We start from the raw sequence: 21,178 nt of genomic DNA, 5'->3' as shown, positions 1-21,178 counted from the left end.
AGAAAATTGGTATTAAGTTTCTAGAGTATATAAATTTCTAATGTACTTTTAATTATTTATATTAATTTACAAAAATAATTATGCAGTCAATTGGTAAAGATCCTGTGGAAGCTGTGGATAAAATGCTAAATTTATTTGGCAATCCATTTAGAGAAGAAAAACAAAAAAATGAAAATAATAAAAAAGAAAATGTAAGTATAAATTGTTTAAAAATTATATAAAATATTTTTTAGGAAAAAGAAAAGGCTCCATTTATTTATAAACCATCAGAATTTGCAATACTAGTAGATCAAATGATTGGTGGTGGTGAGAAACCCTGGAATCCTACAAAAAAACCTATTGAGATGCCTACGAATATGTTAAGTTTACCGCCTTCCTCCAAAGAAGAATTATTAATACAAAAAGGAATGGAAAATTGCCTGGTTAAGGCAACTATTGCTGGAATAATGGGAGTCGGAATTGGATTTGCGTTTGGTCTTTTTACGGCATCTATAGATCCACAATTAACATTACAAAATAATGATCCAACTAAAGTGGTAATATTAATGTTCTTATTTCCTTTTAATTTCCTAATTTATTTACATTTTATGATGATGTTGTAATATTTTTAGTTGACGGTTCGGCAAACTCTTAAAGAGATGGGTACAAGAATGGGACAATATGGAAAAAATTTTGGTTCATTAGGTTTTATGTTTTCCGGAACAGAATGTATCTTAGAAACATGTAGAGGAAAATCAGATTGGAAAAATGGTATGTTTTTAATATTTAATTTAATATATTATATGTTTTTAGGAACATATTCGGGTGGTATTGTTGGTGCATTGATAGGTTTGAGGGCTGGTGTCAAACCTGCAATTTGGGGTGCTGCTGGTTTTGCAGCCTTCTCAACTGTGATAGAATATTTTATGCGTTAACTACAATGTTTACACTAATAACTTAAAAAGTATAAATATAGGAAACTTTTTATCAAAAAAGCAATTTAAAAAAAAATTGTTGATTACAATGGTAATTTATGATGTACTTTCATTCCTTTCAATCAGGGATTAGAGCCTTTGGCAAAAATAAAAAATCTATTTAAAAATTTTTCTTATTTCTACAGGCACCAATAAAATATTATAATTCAACTTTTAGAATGTTTTTCAACTAAAATGTTTTGTGTTATCTCAAAAAAAAAGTACCATAAACATTTGAATTATAATACAAGATAACAATAAAAATTTAAATATAGATTAAAATAAAATTATTATTCAATAAGTATTTTACTTGGTTTTCAGATTAATATATAAAAATTCTAATGGTCATTTTTAGAATTTTAAATTTAAGAGTAATAATAACATTTAGCATAATAATTATTTTTTTCATAATAACAATTTCAAAAAAAAATTCATATATTTTTTAAAATTAAATTTTAATCTCATTAATAATTTAAAAGAATAATTAAATATGTATGAGTATATATTTTATTAATTTTTTTTTCTAAGTCATGATAATTTTAACTATTTGAAATTACAATTTTTTTTAATTATAAAAGCTATATAATTGTTTTATAATTAATACAAATTCTTCATTTTTTATTATCCATTTCTGTAATTATTCAAAGAATCACTAAATTTATTTTCTATAAATTATAAAAAAATAGTATACATTTTATGATTAAAGTAAAATCATTATTTAATTCTAAATACTAAATTAAAGAAAAAAATTAAAATGCAATGTTATTATTTATTTATATTTACATAGTACATAATATTTTTTTAACTACAAAATTGGCATATATATATTTTTATTACAGATGGAAAAATATTATCTTTTGTATGTGAGGCTAAAAATTCTTATAAATGTTATTTTTTAACATTAAAAAAATTTATTTTAATAAATTTATAAAACAAATAATTCTTTTTAAAAATTTATTTCATTTGAAATATCTTTATTAGAGTAAAAATTTTAAATAAAGATATAAAAAAATATATATGTATGTATAAAGTTATTATCCAGCTAGATATATATGTATCATGTTCCTATTATTAAAAAAAAAAAGAAACCTTATAGATTTATTTATTTTAATAAACTGATATTTCTGTAATACTTTATATATGTACTAATATTAGGAAATCCTTCTGTCTTTTCTTTTTTTTTTGCTAATTTTGTTATAAATATTGAATAAAATTTAATTTAAATTTATCCTTATAATAAATTAGGATATAATAAATCTTATTAAATATATAAAGTTAATTTTATGGTTTATCTATATATATTTTAACATCATTTATAATGTTTGATTACCGATTATCAGTTAAAGTTACATAAAAATTATACATTTTCTTGAAGAATGTAAAAGTATAAAATATGTTATATTTTATTTTTATTTTTTTTTTTGTTAATGTTAGTTATTATTTTTAATATATTTATATCTACATGTTTAAGTATATAAATTTGTATTAAAACTAACAAAAGAAAAGAATGAATAATTTTATTTTTAGTTAATGTAGGTATGGTTCCAATTATGTTATTATTTTCTTTTTACTATTTTTATTTAAAATATATATATATATAAGACTGTCATAAAAAAGATTGATAAAAATACAAATGACAAATTATTAATTAAATTATATATGTTATATAGTTTATATATAATTTTCTTTTGTATTATAATTATAATTCTCTTATGATAGTCCTCATTAAATTGGCTTATTAAGTGTTGTTGAAAAACAATTTACAATTTTGTTAAAAGAAAAGGGTCGATTGTCTTTTTTCTCAAATGATATGATTATGTTAATAAACATTAAAATAAAACAAGTTTATATAATTTTGGAGGCATCAATTGTTTTAACTTAACAATGAATGGAATGGCAAAATTTTCTATATATATTAAATATAAATTACATCTTACGACCTCGATAAAAAAAAATTGTAACAAAATAAAATAAAAAATTTTATATGATATAACTTTGCCACAAAAACCCATTTTGATTTTATCAATTTATTTTAATTTTTCCTTATACCTTCTTTTATATCTCCCACCATCTAAAAAAAAAAGTTCCGCCTATATTTATTTGGAGCTTAAAAAGAGACAGCTTTGTACTATAAACCTCATAACAATTTATATTTTAGTTGGCTTTGAAATATTTTCAATTCCTAAAAACATAACATGGCTGCTGAGACAACTGATAATACTAATAATAGTACCAATAATTTACATATGGTTGCTCCATCACCAACGGTAAGAAAAAAAAATTTTTTTACAATTATATAATTTTGAAAATATATATATCATAATTTTTATAAAAATTAAATTTTAAAATTAATATAAAAAAAAAGAAGATCATACAAAAGTAAAATTTCATAAATATATCCAATATATATTTATTTTCAGAAATTTTTTGTAATTTATCAAATTAAATATATAAAAAGCCATATTTTATATAAACAAAAAGTATAAATTAAGGCTAAATAGTATCATTTCCCATGATAATACACTATACTTCTTAAAATTGTTGAATATTTTTATTTGAAAATGAAACTTATAAAGTGCGAATTAAAAAAGTTTTTTAAAAGTAATTATATAAAATAAAATCGTTTCATTTTTAAAACATAATACAACATGTTTATTCTCATTGGAGCTTTGGTGTATATTTAAAATTACTCTTAAAATAGTTATATTATAAAGCTTTTTAAGCTTTTGTTAACACGTTAAAATGATATATATATACATAAATATATAATATTTTGCAAGTATATATATATATTTTATTTTCATATCTTGTTTCATTTAATTTACATATACTTCTTATTTTTATTAAGTATTTATAATTTTAAATAACTTTATAATATTAACTTTTTACTTTTATGTTAATTTAATAGTAATAAAAATTTAGTTAGTAAATTAATATTAATAAAAACTATATATATTTCTATGTTTAACGTGTTAAAACAACAATTTTCTAATTATAAATAGTAAAAATAGGTGATTTCTATTGTGTTTTATTGCCCTTGACTATTGTTGAAGAACATCCTTGGTCCCCAATTATCTTTTGTTACCATTAAAATCTAACTATATATAAATATATATATCATTGGATGGCACTCTTTATTTTATATATATATTATATATATTTAAACCAGCCTTATAAAGAGTTAGCTTTATAATATATATCCTATGTTGAGAACAGTCCTCACAACTTTTCCTTTATTTAAATTATATATTTGTTTCCATTGATAGAATAATATATTTGCTGTTTGTAGATTGAATAGTTAAAATATTATCTATTAAAAACTATTATAAACATTTTTTTTTTTTTTTATTATTAACTATGAGTGAAACAAATAGTCAAATAGAAGATAAAAAAATATCATCACCTACGAGGTCAAAATCTGTGCCTTCAAAAGCTGTTACTTGTCCAGAAGGACTTTCAAATATATACCAAAAATTATTACATTTAGAGAAAGATAAACCAGAACCAAAATTTGATCGAAAGGTTGGATATATTATATATATTTTCAATTAAAAATATTATGAAAATTTTATTAAAAGATAAAATTTTTACTATTTTTAGTAAAAATAAATTTTATTGAATGTATATTCCCAATACACTTAAAAACTTTAATTAAAATAATTTAAAAACTATTTTATTAAATCAACAATAAAAATTTAATATCCTTTGTATTTTAGCGTCACTGTGCACCAAAATTAAATACACAACAACGTCTTTTTGGAATGTCATGCGATACAAAACCTATCAAAAAGCTTTCTGATACTTTTAAAAGTACCATTTTTGATCAAACTCCACCAAAATCTCCAGCAAAAACACCAAAAAAACAAATACCAGTTGCTTGTAAGTAAAATTAAATTTTTATAAAAAAATAATTTTAATTTATTTATTTTTAGCTAGAAATCCAATAACTGGAGAAGTTAAAATGCCAACAAAAATCAGTGCTAATTAAAAAAAAATGCTTATCTGGACTGCTAAAATTACAGTAAAATTTTTCAACTAAAAAATATTATAATTAATTCTTTAATTTTCTAAATGTATTTTTAAAAAAAAAATTTTTTTTATTAACATGCTTTCTTTCAATAAATGTTGATTGAATAAACAATTAATAAATATCTCTATTATAGTTATATAATTAAAGAGCTTTAACTAAATTGTCAACAAGGCTACTAGCACCAATTCTAAACAAATCTCCATTAAGCCAAGAATCACCAAGAATTGTTTTGACAAGTAAATAATATTGGCAAGCATCTTCAACTGTCTTAATTCCTCCAGCTGGTTTAAAACCTATTTTTATTCCTGTTTTTTTGTAATATTCTAAAATTACTTTTAGCATGACATATGAAACTTCTAGAGTTGCATTTATTGATTCTTTTCCAGTACTTGTTTTAATAAAATTACTTCCGGCTAAAATAGCAGCCCATGATGCTTTATAAATATTTTCTAAATTATTCAATTCCCCAGTAGCCAAGATAGTTTTTAAATGGGCATTCCCACATGCTCTCTTCATTAGTACCAATTCATCATAAACTAATTTCCAATTTTGGTCAATTGCAGCACCCCTGTTAATTACTGTATCAATTTCATCAGCACCATCTTCAACAGCTAATTGTATTTCAAGGCATCTTGATTCAATTCGATATTGACCAGATGGAAATCCTCCAGCGACAGATGCAATATGAAGTTTTCCATTACAATCAAGTTCATCTAATCTTTTTTTTACATCTTTAACTCTAAGAGGATAAACACAAACAGCTCCACATTGAGCTGTTGGAATTTTTTCACATGGTTTTAATGCTTTATCAACTAATGCATAAACACGGGATGGTGTATCATCACCAGATAATGTTGTTAAATCTGTACAATATAAAAGAGTCAATAAGACATTTTTATCATCAACAAGTTTTTTTGATTCAGATTTAACTTTTTCAACAACTGAAGTTAATTCTGGAAAAGAAATATTTTTTGTAACATCATTAAAACAGGTCTTTTCAAACATTGTATAATAATTAGTTAATTTTTTAAGTGAAAATCTAAAAAACAAAATTTTAGATTAGAAATAAACGGCAAAATATTGATAAAACTTTATATAATATGGTAAAAAATATGTTGTAAATAGTATCCAATAAAATAAAGTATATTTATTACGTAAAAAACCTATAATATTGAAAGATAATTACAATGACAACTGTAATATAACCATAAATTTTATATATTGAATGTACAACTATAAATGTTAAAAGTTAATAATACAATGTGTAATATAAAATAAAGGTATGCATATGTATACATAAAATGTTAAGATCTTTTTTTATCAAATGATTGATTAATTGTTTAAAGCATTAAGACTATCTAACATTTTATCAGCTTCTCTTCTGTATTCTGTCATTCCATCTCCAATTTCTCCCGTTTGAGCAGTTGGAGCTTTTCCAAGTTCACCCTTTGTTATTTCCCATAAAGTATTTTCAACCTCAATATCAGCAAGTTCTTCAATATCTTCAGGATCCAATGATTGCATTGTATCATCAATCATTTCATCAATTATACCAATTTTAGTCATTTCTCTAGACATCTCTCGCATCGTAGCTGCTATTTCTGGTACTTTTACTAAACTTGACATTTGTTGCATTACATCTGTACTTGCTTTGATTGATCCCGCCATACGCATAGATGATAGTTGATGAGACATCGACATTATTATTCCATTTATTTGTGCTTTGGATGCGTAAATTCTAGAAACAGCCTAAAATTAAATTTTTAACTAAAAAACTTTTTTTTAAATAACAACGAACCTTTCTTGACCTAACAATTCCTTTGGCTAAAACTTTGCAAACATCTTTATCACCTTTTTTTGCTGCTTCCTTAATCTCTCTCTTCACTTTTTCTTCTTCCCTTTCTATTTGATGTATCTGTCTATCTAGAGCTCGCATTTCAATACGCATTTTTCTTTGTAATTCTTTAATTTGTTCTTTTGGATCTGGTTTCTTAGATAAACCAAATAAACCCATCTTAAAATATATATTTCAAAATAAAATTATTTAACAATAATAATGGAATAAAAAAGATAAATAGCAATATTGATACGTACTATCCCAAATAAATACGCAAACAAATGTAATATGAATCGTAATGAGAAAATTTAAAAATATTTATACTCCATTTTGAAAAAATGAGTCATCGAGGAAAATGATAAAGTACTTTTTTATTAGTCATGACAAATAAGTATAAAATATAACATCATAATTATTGGTATAATATTTATTTAAAGTCAACAAACTTAACTAATTTAACGAAATATGGAGTCAACAGTCAATTAATAATATAATGACTACCAAAAAATTCGAAACTATTTAAAAAATTTGATTTTCCTTTGAAAACAAATTATGGTTTACTAACAAAGTTGTCAATTCTCTTTAACAAATCAACATATCTATTGTGTTCATAATGCGTGGCAAATTGAACCAAGTCGAGGCAAAATTGTTGATCGAATCCTCTCTCCTCCAAGTATCTAATAAATAAAAGATCGTGTAATTTTGGATCAATATATCTTCCAGATGAAGCATAGACACTTTCTGGTACATCTTCATTATTTGCTTTGGCTGCAGGAGCAACATAGTATTCCTCAACAGAAAAATCAAATGAACCATTTTCAGTTTCAACGAGTTCCATATGGAAGCAAAAACGTTGGTCTCCCTTGGTAATTTCAATTGTAAATGGTGGTAAAGCAACAGGATCAGCAGATTCAGAGGATTCATCTCCCATTTCGACGGAGTGATTAACATTGAATATAACATCAATTTTTTCTGATCCATGCATTTTTGTAAGTCTTACTTCAGCATCATTAGTTGATAAGGTAAATCCTGGAATAGTTGGTGGTGAAGCACCTCTAAGATTTTCAGCTTCAAGTTTCATCTCAGCTTCAATTTCTGTTTTCAAAGCAGCTGTAAGTTCTGGTTGAACTGTGAGAACTAAAAATATTATTAATTAAAAAGTAAGCTCATAATTTACGTTTCATTGTGTTAAATAATTGTCTTGTCTGGGAGAATTGTTTTGAAATTGATGGTTTGGCTAATACTTTAGCAATTTGACAAATTCTTGAAGCAGCACGCATATTTTACTAAAAAATTTTAATTAAAAAAAGTGGATAAATTTAATGTTAATATTGAAGAAACAACTTCAAATTAAATAAAATAAGATAATGAAAAATTTGAAATAAGTCCTATAAAGAAAGAATTAATGTGTGGAAATACGTCTACTCATTTGATAAAAATTCTTACTAAATCAACATTGACTGAAAAAATAATGTTGTATAGTAAAGCAAACTGCTTAGTATAATTATAATTTATACAAAAGTTTAATTTCTTTTCTTTCTAAAAAAAATGAAAACATACTTTGTCTTACACTATTTTAGTCTTATTTTTATGATAACAAAAAAAAACAGACAATGGTAAAAAAGTTAATAGTAATATGATAAAATAAAAAAAATATAACACATAATAAAAATTACTAAGAGAGTATCGCTAATGTATTATTTTCTGATAGATGACACTTTTCACCATAAAACTCAACGTTACACCATTGTTTAACACTTTCAGGAGTCAGGAAATCACTACATATTTTATCATTTTTTGAAACCATTAGTTTGTTACAAATTTCATCAGGAGATTTTTTATTCTTGCATATGTCAAATAAATTGCCTATTTTTTCAAGATATGGTCCAAATTGTAATTCAACATACTGTTTTAGTATTTCACAACGTTTTGAAATGTCATTAGATGTTGACCAGATAATTATTCCTTCTAAGTCATTTACAATAGATTGACCTTGTGATATACACAATTGATACTAAAAATATTTAATTAATTAAGTTTAAAAGTGGCAAAAATCTTACTGGGTCATAAAAATTGCTTTGTCTATTATTTGAAACTTCGTTATAAACTTCAATTTTATGAAACATATAAATTTCTTTTTTACCATATCCAAATTTTTCAAGCAGTTGGTTGAGTCTCTTTGTTTCTTTTAATACTTTTCTAATATATTCTTTTTGATTATCATAAGAATGACCTCCATAGATGTAAGCTGTTGGGTATAGAGCATCAACATACTTTAAAAATTGTATCATTTTTTCATTAATATCATGATAACAATATTTGTTTTTACGTTTATAACCATTCATATCACATATAGGAAAACCATAGAAACCCCATTTAGCAAAAGGTCTTAGTAATTTGCAAACTTTTATAGTTTTAATCATAAAATTAAAAGCACTTTCATCAAATTCTTTCTCACCTAATTTAATAGATGCATTTTGTGAAATATTTGGATATTTTTGAAAAACATTATCAATAGACTCTTTTCGATAAATATTTTTTGAAAGCCAATTAGCTTCAAATAAAGGACGCCATTTTTCAATATCTATAACTGCCAAACCATTAAACTTTTTGTTAGGTATTATTCTATTAACATTTTCTTTAAGTTTTTCTAAATGTTTATTTAAATCAACATTCTTAAAAAAAATATTAATTGTTATTTTTTAACTTACTTGTGGAAGTCCTCCATTAATAAATTGATTATAAGAATCATTTACTTTTATTAAATATGGATATAAACCAACATGTTTTTCATACAAAGTTACAATGTTTTCTCCATAAAAATGTTGATCATTATTAGATATAAGATCATAATTTTCTAATGGAATATTAATGCCTTTTTTTAAACATGTATTTGTTGCAATGTTCCAATAAATTTTAGTTGGTATTGGAAAAAGTGCCTGTGATATTGTAGTTATACAAATAAAATTAGCAACAACAAATACTTTCATTAATGTTGATTAAAAGTTTTAGTTATTAATATGATTTATCTTAAATAACAATTTTGCTAATATCAAAAATGGGTGTAACGTAAATGTAGACTCAGTATCCTAATTGTAAATTTTAAATATTAATAAATAAAATATTAATAATAACATTAATTATCAACTACCATTGAATATTTATATTTTTTTTAAATTTAAATAAAAAAAGTTTAGGGAAAGGTTTATTTTTATTAAAATTAATAAAAAAAATTTATGATATAAAGTTTATTTTTTGATTTATAACATAATTATTTATGTGTTTTTAGTAAAAAATTAAAAAAAAAAAACTTTTGAAATGCTTTATCACTCTTTTTCAAATGTCACACTACCAGAAATATTATGAAAAATTTTATCTACATTTTATTTGCATAAAAATAATACGATACCGACTTTGAAATTAATCCATTGATGTGTAGCTTAAATGCTTCATAATATATTTAACAAATCGTTTAAAAAAAACTTTATAAATAAAAGATCAAGGAAAAATATTTACACTTGTTTAGAAATGTTTACTTTAATTGCAATTGTAAAAAAAAAATTCAGCAAATTTGTAGTTGTCTGGTAATATTTTAAAAATTTAATATCTTTAAAATGAAAACATGATTTTGTTCTTCTATTGTAAATATATTAGAAAAAAAAAGTTTAAAAAATTTGATTATTTATTTATTAATGTTAGCGTTATTAATTATAATAAGTTTAAGAACTTTTTTTTTTCAATTTTCTTTTATCCGAATTTGATATGTTTTGCAACATGAAATAAAAAAAATTTTTAAAAGTAGTTTAACCTTGAGTTATTAAAAGAACGCCAGAAGCAACGTTATTTGATCATCAGGTTATTTACAAAATATTTATTAATGTATTTTTTGTGTATATTATTTTAATAAGAATAAAAACAATATTTTAACGTGTACAAAGTTTCAATATAATTATTTAGTTGAATAATATTGTTTTTAAAAACGAAGACAAATAAATTATTTTAAATTTAATGATAACAAAAAAAAATTTAAAATATCATTTGTCAACAAAATAATGAAAATTTAACTAGTGTTAAAGAGTTTATTAAAAGTTTAAAATATTAAATATTAGTTTTATATAAATAAAATGTGAAATAATATTTGAAACTGTAAATTTTGAATTAAATATTGATCTTAATTATAAAATTTATTTATTTAATTTGACAACTTGGTGTAATGAAAGTTTTACAGAAATTATGTCATTTATAAATTACTTTATAAAGTATATATTAAATTATTAACTTTGCACTTATTTTAAATATAATGAAAAGTTTGTATATACATGTATTTCAATAATGCTTCTTATAATAATTATTAAAAATTAAAAAAAAAATTTTTGTTATTATATTATTATTGCATACTTTAAATTTTATCAGGAATTAAAAAAAAAAGATATATACTATAAAATCTCTCAATAATGATTTGTTAATTTCTATATTTTATGTATTTTCTAAGAAATGCTGGAAGTAAGTTTAATAAATTAATTTGTCAAACTCAATGACATTTTATTTTTTTCTTCTTAAAACTTAACTTAATAAAACACAAAGATAATTACTTTTATTATCTTATCACTAATATTATAAAAAGGGATAAAGCATCATATGTTTAATTTTTAAACATTTGTGTAACAAAATATTTGGCAAAAATTAAATAAAAGATTATAAAATGTATAGAAAATTAGCATATGTAGTTTTATTATAATATTAACAAATATTTCTGGTTAATTTAAGTAAAACTTTTTTTTATTAAATAAAAAGTATAAAGTATAGTATTGTATTGTTAAAATTATATTTTCTTGTTTTTAGATGCTTTCCAAACTTAATATTGCTTCTAAGCGTAATTTTTGTCTTACTAAACCATGTTCTGTTGGAACTGTTAAAAATTGGATAGATGGAAAGGCAGTAGAATCAAAAACAAACAAATGGGTAGATTTAACAAATCCAGCAACAAATGAAGTTATTGCTAAAGTTCCATGCTCAACAAATGATGAGATGCTTGAAGCTGTTGAATCTTGTAAAAAAGGATTTTCAGTTTGGAAAAATTATTCTATTCTCTCTCGTCAACAAGTATTTTTTAATTATCAGGCAATTATAAAAGATAATATGGAAATATTAAAAAAAAATATTGTTGAAGAACAGGGAAAAACATTACCTGATGCTGAAGGTGATGTAAATAGAGGATTACAGGTTGTTCAACATGCATGTTCTGCTGCTACCATATTAATGGGTGAAACAATGAATAATGTTTCAAGAGACATGGATACAATTTCATATAGAGTTCCATTAGGTGTTACTGCTGGTATTTGTCCATTTAATTTTCCAGCTATGGTTCCATTATGGATGTTTCCATTATCTGCAGTTGCAGGAAATTCAATGCTTATTAAACCATCAGAACAAGATCCTGGTGCAACAATGATGCTTGTTGAAATGGCAAAAGAAGCTGGAATACCTGATGGTGTTCTTAATGTAATTCATGGAACACATGATGCTGTAAATTTTATTTGTGATAACAAAGATATTAAGTCAATTTCTTTTGTTGGTGGAGATGCTGCTGGAAAACATATATATGAACGTGGATCAAAGAATGGAAAACGTGTTCAATCAAACATGGGAGCTAAAAATCATGGTATTATTATGCCTGATGCTAATAAAGAAACAACACTTAATCAATTAACTGCTGCTGCCTTTGGTGCTGCAGGACAACGTTGTATGGCATTAACAACTGCAATTTTTGTTGGTGACTCAAAAAAATGGTTACCAGAATTAGTTGAAAAAGTAAAGAAACTTAAAGTTGGTCCTGGTTGGGAAAATAATACTGATATTGGTCCATTAATATCAGTTGCTGCTAAAGAACGTGCTATCAATCTTATCAATTCTTCCAAAACTGAAGGAGCTGATGTAATTCTTGATGGAACAAAATGTGTCGTAAATGGATATGAAAAAGGAAATTTTGTTGGACCAACTATTATTTCTGGTGTTAAACCACACATGACTTGTTACAAAAATGAAATTTTTGGACCTGCATTATGTGTAATGTTTGCTGATTCTCTTGATGAAGCTGTTGATATTATTAATAAAAATCCATATGGTAATGGAACTGCTATTTTCACAACAAATGGAATTAGTGCTCGTCGTTTTACAAATATTGTTGATGCTGGACAAATTGGTATTAATGTCCCAATTCCTGTACCACTTCCTCAATTTTCATTTACAGGATCAAGAGGATCTTTCCTTGGAAGCGAAAATTTCTACGGAAAAGCTGGACTTAAATTCTTTACACAATGGAAAACTATTACACAATTTTGGCGTTCAGAAGATGCAACACCAGAAGCTAAACCTCAACTTTCATTTCCACAACTTAAATAAATTTTAACATCTTAAATTTATTGTTAAGTTTTATTTCATTAAGTTAAATAAATTTTTATTCATAGGTAATTAAACTTATTCTTTGTTCATAACTATTTATAGAAAAAAAAATATTTAAAAAAAAACAATAAATTTATAATAATTACCATAAATTGGCAACAATATACAAACAAGTTTTATAATAAATAATATTAATCAAATATAATTGTTCCTTATTTTATATTGTAAGTAAAATGAAAACAAAAACTATTGATATCTTATGTATCTATAACAAAACACTTATAGCATAATAATAATAAATTGTTATATTATTTTCTAAATAATTTACAACAACTTTTAAAAATTTTTTCAAAAAATTTGATTTTATTTATGTAAAATTAAAATAACTGTATTTAATAAAAAAAAAATAAATATTCAAATGATTATCTAAGCCAGACTATTTTTATGACAACAATTTATATCAATTAAGACAATGTTTTTAATGGTGTCTATAACATACAAAAAAAACAGTTATACATTACAATCATTTACAATTTTGTAAACTTTTATATAAGAATTTTCTTCAATAATTAAATTTTATTATAAAAACAGTAGTATAATATTAATTTTTTTTATATAATACTTTATGAAAACTGGTTACTATATTTATTTTTATTGGATTTTTAGTTATTTACAAAAATGTTTTTCATATGATACAAGATACATTATTTACATAAAGTTTATTTTAGAATTAATAACATTATTATTATTTCTTTTTTTTTTTGAAAAAAAAATTATTTCATCATCGTTGTTTTGGAAAACTCAGAAAATTTAAAGAATGTACTTTTGTATCATTATAAAGAAATCAACGATTAACATACAAATCATCCATATTAATAGAATAATTTCTTATGTATTTCCAGCAAGTATGTGGCTTTTTTACAGTACTATGTTCAGAAAATAATATATCTTGTTCATTAAAAAATGTGTAATAATTTTGGCAAAAATTGTAACGTACCAATGAATCTATAGTATAATCATTACATAATATCATTAACCAGACACAATATTCTAAATCTTCTTTTAATATCTTTAATGATTTTATATCTTCTAATCCATTATTTTCAAACATATAATATTGCAATTCAGAAATTTTGTTTGTCAATTTATCTAAGTTAGTTTTATCATCATTTCCATTAACAAACAAATATATACAAAAAAAACATGTATAAAAAAATTGTAATTTCAAAAGAAACATTTTTTTATGATAAGTAAAAATTTAAAATACCAAAAAAAATGGTAAATTTTAATCTTTTATATTATTCATTTTTTAATATAATTGTAACTCTAGTTTGTTGGTATTATGTTACTTCGAGATAAAAAAAATACAATTGACGTGGCGTTAAATTGACAACTTGGAAACTGTTATTGTATATTATTCTTAGAATAATGATAAAAGTTAATGAAGTTGCTGTGAAGGATTCTGTTAGACATAGACAAATTTGCAAGTTTCTATTATATAGTAGAAATGTTTTTTTAACTATTCATTTTAGTGGCACTTAAACAGTTACTCAATTTAAATACACCTACAATATCTACAATATCCTCTGAACCAGTATGGAAAGTTATTATAATTGATAAATATGGTCAAGATATTATTTCTCCTTTGTTATCAGTTAAACAATTACGTGAATTAGGTGTAACACTTCATTTATTAATTCATAATAAGCGAGAACCTTTACCTGATGTTCCTGCTGTTTATTTCATATCTCCAACAGAAGAAAATATTTCATTAGTATGTGAAGATTTAAAAACAGCTATGTATGATTCATTTTATATAAATATGATTTATCCAATGTCTCGTATACAATTAGAAAATCTTGCTGCATCTGCAGTACATGGAGGTACAATGCAACAAGTACAAAAATTAACTGATCAATATTTAAATTTTATTGCTCTTGAAGATGACTTTATTATTTTAAGGCGTTTTAAAGAAAATAGCAATATTAGTTACCATGCAATGAATGATCCAAATATATCAGTCCAACAAATGGATGTTCTAATCGATGAAATAGCTAAAAGTTTATTTTCTATATGTGTCACAATGGGTATTGTTCCTATAATAAGATGTGGAAAAGATAATGCAGCTGAACAGGTAGCTATAAAATTAGATCAAAAAATTAGAGATTCTCTAAGAGATGCTCGTAATAATCTTTTTGTACAAGATTCTTTTAAACCTGGACAAATGAAATTTCAAAGACCTGTTTTGGTTATTGCTGATCGTGGATTAGACTTAGCAACTATGCTCCATCATACATGGACATATCAAGCATTAATTCATGATGTACTTGATTTTGACTTAAATAGAATTGTTATGGTTGATAAATCAGGAAAAAAAAAAGAATATGAAATGTGTTCAGTTGGTGATAGTTTATGGAGGAAACATAGAGGTAGTGCTTTTCCATTAGTTGCTGAGGCAATACAAGAAGATTTAGAAAGTTATAGAAAAAATGAAGAAGAAATAAAACATCTTAAACATGTTATGGGAATAGATAATGTTGAAAGTGATGATGCTGCTATAATATTAGGAAGTACAACTTCAAAATTACAATCTGCTGTAGAGTCTTTACCAGAACTTTTAGAAAAGAAACGACTTATTGATCTTCATACAAATGTTGCCACAACTGTATTAGATATTATTAAAGAAAGAAAACTTGATACACTTTTTGAGAATGAAGAAAAAATTTTAAATAGACAAGCTGGTGATGTTAATATTAAAGAATTAATAAATAATTGTAGTGATCCAATTGATGCATTAAGGCTTTGTTTAATTAATTATTTATGTTCTACAACCATATCTGATAGTGAATTAAAAGAACAAACAGATCTATTAAAAGAGAGAAATATTAGTTTAGATGCTATTGCTTTTGCCAAAAGAATTCGTTCTTTTTCTAATATGAATAAAATGGGTGAGATGCATCAAGGTGCTGGAACAAAAACTGTATCAATGTTTTCAAAACTTTTAAATCAATCATCAAAATTTGTAATGGAAGGTGTTAAAAATTTAGTACCAAAAAAACATAATCTTCCATTAACACAAATGGTAGATAAAATTATTGATACCCGTCCTTCAGTAACAGGTATTTCAACTGCTGACTCAGATGAATATCGCTATTTTGATCCTAAGGTAATGAATGCATCAAGTAAAGATATGCTTAAACCAAAATCGGGTCAATTAGCGCAAGATGTCATTGTATTCCAAATTGGAGGAGGAAATTATGCTGAATATCAAAATTTAGTTGAATATGCAAAAACAAAAGGTGTTGAAAGAATGACATATGGTTGTACAGAGTTAGTGACACCAAAACAATTTATAGAACAAATGGAAAAACTAGGATCTAAATTAAGATAAATCCTAAAAATAAATTTTTATTATATTATATATTCAATAATTTATTAATTATACTATGAAATAACATAAAAATAAATTGTTTTAAAATATAATATTTATTATTAGTTTGTTTGTTTGTTTTTTTTTTAATAATTATAAAATTATAATATTTTCAAGAGGTAGTATTTTTGTGAGACCAATAAAAGCAGAAAATTATTAGTATAACTAATAAAATAATATTTAAAAACATTAAAAATTCTACTTTGCTTATTTTAACAGTTTGAATAATGCAAGTATTACTATTATTTTTCATTGTTGTAACTTCTAGTTGTTGTGTTGCAACATCAAGAGTATTACTAGTTTCTCTTTTACTTTTTTTTACCACCAATTTTTTCTTATCACATTTTGGAGGAACAATTTTGTCACATCCACCATTTTTTTTATTACATAATGTTATCTTACATTGAAATTGTAAAGCTGGTTTATCGGCAAATTTAAATACTTCCCCTTCTCTTACAGCAGTTAACCAATTTTTATTATATATTGGAGTATCTAGTATTGTTGAATCTAGTGAACATCCATCATTATCAATAATTTGAACAACATCACCACGACCATTGTCAACATAACAATTATGTACAAGCATTCCATACATATTATTATCTTGATTACCTTTACATTCCCAAACATGCCAAACTTTTTCACCAATATTTGCTACATGTATTATTTCACCATTTGGAGTATCTTTATGAAGATTATATGTACATATTGGTAATTGACTACTTTTTTTTATATCTTTTGATAAAAATTCAACATTACCTGCACCTTCTTGATAAAAACATTTAGCTTTTATAACCTGATCAACACCAGTCATAAATAAATGATGATATTGAATGATAATTGTAACTTCAATATGAATTCCTCTTGGATTAATATTTCGCCATCTTTTAACATTACATCTATTAAAAGGAATTGTTAATGATAAACTTTTTAAATCTCTTAACTGTTCAACACTTTTTCTACATTCTTTTCTATTAAAATGATCCATAACATAAATATATCCCTCAAAATCTTTTTTTGTTGATGCTCTAATACCAATAGACTTTTTGCCACAAATTATTTCAGGTACTCCAACTCTGTAACTTGTTTTACAAGCATCCCAAATTATAGAATCAATAAAATTATCAATCATATCTAAAGGAATAGTTAAATGAAATATTCTTGAAGGATTATTTGAAAGAATATATAAATTATTTAAATTTGTATCTTCTGTTATTCCTATACTATAAATTAAAATATTTTCCCTTTGAAGATCTTCTACTGAATATGTTATGTCATCATATGATTGTCCAGTCGTTATGATAAATAAAACTTTTGGAACTGATTCACGAAATGTAAAAGGTGAAAATATTGTTTCTTTAACAACTTCTAATGTTTTACCTAAAAGTGGTTTTCCATGACCAGTAAATTTGATTTCTTCTAATGATTGTCTAATTTTTAATGTATTCCATTGAAAAGGATTTACATCTATTGTGTTATTAGAATATGTAATAAATCCAAAATGATTACCATTTTCACTTATATTAAAACGATTCATTAAATTTATAGAAAAAAATTTTATAATATCAAAAGTATACTTATCAATAAATTCAGATGTTTCCAATAGGAGCATAACATCAACTTTATGTAAACTTATACATTCCTCAATAATATCTCGAGTCATTAATCCATTTTCTAATAATTTAGGAGTTGGAATTTGATTACTTGAAATAAAATGAAAAATAATAAAAAATATTATAATTATCTAAAAATTATACATAAATTTTAAAATAAAAAAAAATATTATTACCTTAAAACATTTGACCATTATTATTTTAGTAAATATAATATTTATGAAAAATATAAATCAAAAACATCAACAATTTAAAATTTCTCTTATTAAAATTAAATTAACATCATTATAGGAAGATTAAACGAAAACAATAAGAAGGATATATATCTTCTTTGAACACCTTTATTAGACAATACTGATAAATTAAATTTTCTTAATAGTTGTCTAAACAAACATTCTATATAATGATAATCTTATCTTATTATATTATTTTTGGATTCATACATCATGTTATTGGTATATCAGCATGTAATTAGAAATTTTCAGGAAAGATTATAAAAATATTTATTACGACCTATTTAAAGATAAATTAATTGTTCAAGAAAATATATAAAAATTTCTATGAATAATTAAAATAAGAGTAATAAATATTTTGCTTTCGACTACTCATTATTATATCATTATATATTACCATATGATATTATATATCTTTATTTTTATATATATAGAGAAAAAAAAAACACATTTTTTTTTCTATCATTATATGTAATAAATAATGTTTTGGAAATTATAGAAAATATTTTATATTATAATTTGTTATTAGTTAAAGAAAAGTTTATATCTTTTTTATTAATTTTAAATTTTTATAAGAAAGAAAATATTTTCATTTTTTTTTTCAATCTCGAAATAAAAAATATATTGACAATGAATCAGGTTTGAAAAAATATCGAATACTGTATCTTAAGGCACTTTGGAAATTAGAAAGCATTTTCAAAATAAGCTATAGTTAAAAAGTTAGAGAAAGTTAGCTATATAAAATTTCATGTTTCTAAGTGGCTGTTTATTTGAAATTTGAATACTTATTAAAAAATTTTCCAAAATTTGTTTTTCTATTATAAATCAAGTTAATGATATCTCATGAAATTTAGATTAGCTTTTAATAGATTTTAATTAAAAAAAATCCAGTTTAAATGCTTATTTATTTTAAAACATTTTCACTAGATCATAAAAGTCGGTTTTTTTAAAAAATTTTTGCCTCTACTCACCATTTGCTAGAACTTCGTAAATTTTAATATATTCTTTATAATATTCAAAATTTATATTTTTATCAAAATTAATCAAATAACTGTAGTTTTGTTTTCAAATTTCATAGAAAAAGAAATTATTTTTATATGACAATTTTAAAACAATATGAAAACTTTTTTCCCTATGAATAAGCACAAAATTGTAATCATTTAAAAGTTTAAAATAAAAAAGAATTAACAGATAAAGTCAAAATTTAAATAATTTATGATAAAACTAATTTAATCATTATACAAAAAAAAACCATCATTATTCTTTGTTATACATAATACTATCTATACAAAAGATTATATTATAAAAAAACTTTTTTAGTTATATTAATATTATCATTATAAAACAGTTGATGTTATAAAATTCTTTCAAAGTTTTTTTTTTTTTTGCAAAGATGATAAATTTTTGTAGAATAATTAAAAAAAAATTAAAATATAAAATTAAACAATGATTAATCATTAAATTTTTAGCATAAAAATGTAAACAACTATTTCATTATTATGATATGTATCATGTTTTTTTTATAATTTTTTTATTATTTGCTTTACCAATAATATTAAATAAATGAATATATATATTTATTACTATTTTAAAGTAATTTTCAAAACGTTTTTATTTAATATTATGCAGAAGTTTTTTTTTAAAATAATTTTCAAATGACATAATAAATGATAATTCAGATTAAAAAAGTTCATTCAAATAACTATATATATATATATATATATATAATTATGTAAATCGTTGATTACTTCAGTTGATTGTAATATAAAAGAAATAATAAAAATTTCTATGATATTTTTGATAAAATGGTTCGAATTTTAATTCTTCTATGTTTTATATTCCATGTATTTGTAGTAATTTCATCTCAAAATATGAAAGACAAATATATTTCAAGAAGTAAAAGATTTGTAGATTATTATGATGGATTTGTTCCTTATCCTGATGATCCTGTTGAAGTTGTTCCTGTAGTACCTGTGGTACCTGTTGTTGATGATGGTGAAATTTTAAGAAGATTTGTGGCAAATATAGCATATGGTATTGGTTACCTTATTGGGGGGTAAAAATAATTTTCATGTGATGAAATATTTTTTTCTATATCATTATATCTAGCCTTTTTTAAAAAAACAAAAATTAACATAAAAATATTAAAAAAAATAAAATTTGAAAATAACATTAATTTTTTTTTCATTTAGAAAAATATTTTCAATAGATTTAATATTTTTGTTACTAAAATGTTCTTTCTTGCACTATAGAAGATTATAATTTAAAGTAAAAGTAATATGGCGAATAAGAAAGAAATATTTATATTTTTTTTTAAATGAAGTAAATAAAAGATCAGTTAAATGAGAAAATGTTGTAAAAATATAAAAACGATTGTGTAAAAAATGAGATTGATCTTCATATTCTTATTGTTTTATTTATTTTCTACGACTATAATGACTATGAAAACGATAAAAAATAAATATGATGATGATGAATATAATCATGAATCTTACTATAGAAAAAAAAGATTACTATTTTGGAGAAGAAGAATGATGAGAAGATGTATGATGTTTGGATGTGGATATGGATATGGATACGGATATGGTGGTTATTATCCATTCTTCTCTTCTGGCTACTATCCTATGGTTTATTCATCAAGTTATATAATGTATGGCCGTTGAATTTGTTACCTATTCTT

General features: G+C 22.9%; 10 protein-coding genes across 10 annotated transcripts; 5 read left to right on the top strand and 5 right to left on the bottom strand.

Moving 5' to 3' along the window:
• Window positions 1-80: 80 nt before the first annotated feature.
• SRAE_2000275500 (Mitochondrial import inner membrane translocase subunit Tim22) lies at window positions 81-914 on the top strand (the record flags this gene model as incomplete). The annotated part of the gene is made up of 4 exons (XM_024653863.1): window positions 81-191; window positions 234-536; window positions 612-750; window positions 793-914. The coding sequence occupies 4 exons, from the start codon at window positions 81-83 to the stop codon at window positions 912-914; spliced, it is 675 nt and encodes a 224-aa protein (XP_024507297.1).
• Window positions 915-4,310: 3,396 nt separating this feature from the next.
• On the top strand, window positions 4,311-4,941 carry SRAE_2000275400 (Hypothetical protein; the record flags this gene model as incomplete). The annotated part of the gene is made up of 3 exons (XM_024653861.1): window positions 4,311-4,475; window positions 4,670-4,832; window positions 4,886-4,941. 3 exons carry the CDS (start codon window positions 4,311-4,313, stop codon window positions 4,939-4,941), a joined length of 384 nt encoding a protein of 127 aa, XP_024507296.1.
• Window positions 4,942-5,124: 183 nt separating this feature from the next.
• SRAE_2000275300 (Putative deoxyribose-phosphate aldolase) lies at window positions 5,125-5,988 on the bottom strand (the record flags this gene model as incomplete). The annotated part of the gene is made up of 1 exon (XM_024653860.1): window positions 5,125-5,988. The coding sequence occupies one exon, from the start codon at window positions 5,986-5,988 to the stop codon at window positions 5,125-5,127; it is 864 nt and encodes a 287-aa protein (XP_024507295.1).
• A 1,382-nt stretch (window positions 5,989-7,370) lies between these two features.
• On the bottom strand, window positions 7,371-8,100 carry SRAE_2000275200 (Mitochondrial glycoprotein family-containing protein; the record flags this gene model as incomplete). The annotated part of the gene is made up of 2 exons (XM_024653859.1): window positions 7,371-7,957; window positions 7,998-8,100. 2 exons carry the CDS (start codon window positions 8,098-8,100, stop codon window positions 7,371-7,373), a joined length of 690 nt encoding a protein of 229 aa, XP_024507294.1.
• Window positions 8,101-8,103: 3 nt separating this feature from the next.
• SRAE_2000275100 (Aldolase-type TIM barrel domain and Glycoside hydrolase, superfamily domain and Hyaluronidase family-containing protein) lies at window positions 8,104-9,810 on the bottom strand (the record flags this gene model as incomplete). The annotated part of the gene is made up of 5 exons (XM_024653858.1): window positions 8,104-8,106; window positions 8,381-8,385; window positions 8,537-8,834; window positions 8,881-9,495; window positions 9,532-9,810. The coding sequence occupies 5 exons, from the start codon at window positions 9,808-9,810 to the stop codon at window positions 8,104-8,106; spliced, it is 1,200 nt and encodes a 399-aa protein (XP_024507293.1).
• A 1,504-nt stretch (window positions 9,811-11,314) lies between these two features.
• Window positions 11,315-13,222, top strand: SRAE_2000275000 (Probable methylmalonate-semialdehyde dehydrogenase [acylating], mitochondrial; the record flags this gene model as incomplete). Its single annotated transcript, XM_024653857.1, has 2 exons — window positions 11,315-11,323; window positions 11,663-13,222. The coding sequence occupies 2 exons, from the start codon at window positions 11,315-11,317 to the stop codon at window positions 13,220-13,222; spliced, it is 1,569 nt and encodes a 522-aa protein (XP_024507292.1).
• An 844-nt stretch (window positions 13,223-14,066) lies between these two features.
• On the bottom strand, window positions 14,067-14,333 carry SRAE_2000274900 (Hypothetical protein; the record flags this gene model as incomplete). The annotated part of the gene is made up of 1 exon (XM_024653856.1): window positions 14,067-14,333. The coding sequence occupies one exon, from the start codon at window positions 14,331-14,333 to the stop codon at window positions 14,067-14,069; it is 267 nt and encodes an 88-aa protein (XP_024507291.1).
• A 317-nt stretch (window positions 14,334-14,650) lies between these two features.
• Window positions 14,651-16,613, top strand: SRAE_2000274800 (Suppressor of ypt1; the record flags this gene model as incomplete). Its single annotated transcript, XM_024653855.1, has 2 exons — window positions 14,651-14,705; window positions 14,755-16,613. The coding sequence occupies 2 exons, from the start codon at window positions 14,651-14,653 to the stop codon at window positions 16,611-16,613; spliced, it is 1,914 nt and encodes a 637-aa protein (XP_024507290.1).
• A 151-nt stretch (window positions 16,614-16,764) lies between these two features.
• On the bottom strand, window positions 16,765-18,459 carry SRAE_2000274700 (Zona pellucida domain and von Willebrand factor, type A domain-containing protein; the record flags this gene model as incomplete). The annotated part of the gene is made up of 2 exons (XM_024653854.1): window positions 16,765-18,396; window positions 18,442-18,459. The coding sequence occupies 2 exons, from the start codon at window positions 18,457-18,459 to the stop codon at window positions 16,765-16,767; spliced, it is 1,650 nt and encodes a 549-aa protein (XP_024507289.1).
• A 2,474-nt stretch (window positions 18,460-20,933) lies between these two features.
• SRAE_2000274600 (Hypothetical protein) lies at window positions 20,934-21,161 on the top strand (the record flags this gene model as incomplete). Its single annotated transcript, XM_024653853.1, has 1 exon — window positions 20,934-21,161. The coding sequence occupies one exon, from the start codon at window positions 20,934-20,936 to the stop codon at window positions 21,159-21,161; it is 228 nt and encodes a 75-aa protein (XP_024507288.1).
• Window positions 21,162-21,178: the final 17 nt, after the last annotated feature.

This window comes from Strongyloides ratti (genome assembly GCF_001040885.1).
Source record: "Strongyloides ratti genome assembly S_ratti_ED321, chromosome : 2".
Classification (NCBI taxonomy): Eukaryota; Metazoa; Nematoda; class Chromadorea; order Rhabditida; family Strongyloididae; genus Strongyloides; species Strongyloides ratti.
The sequence above is the reverse complement of the archived record's forward strand: the minus strand, read 5'-3'. Positions and strand labels throughout refer to the sequence as shown.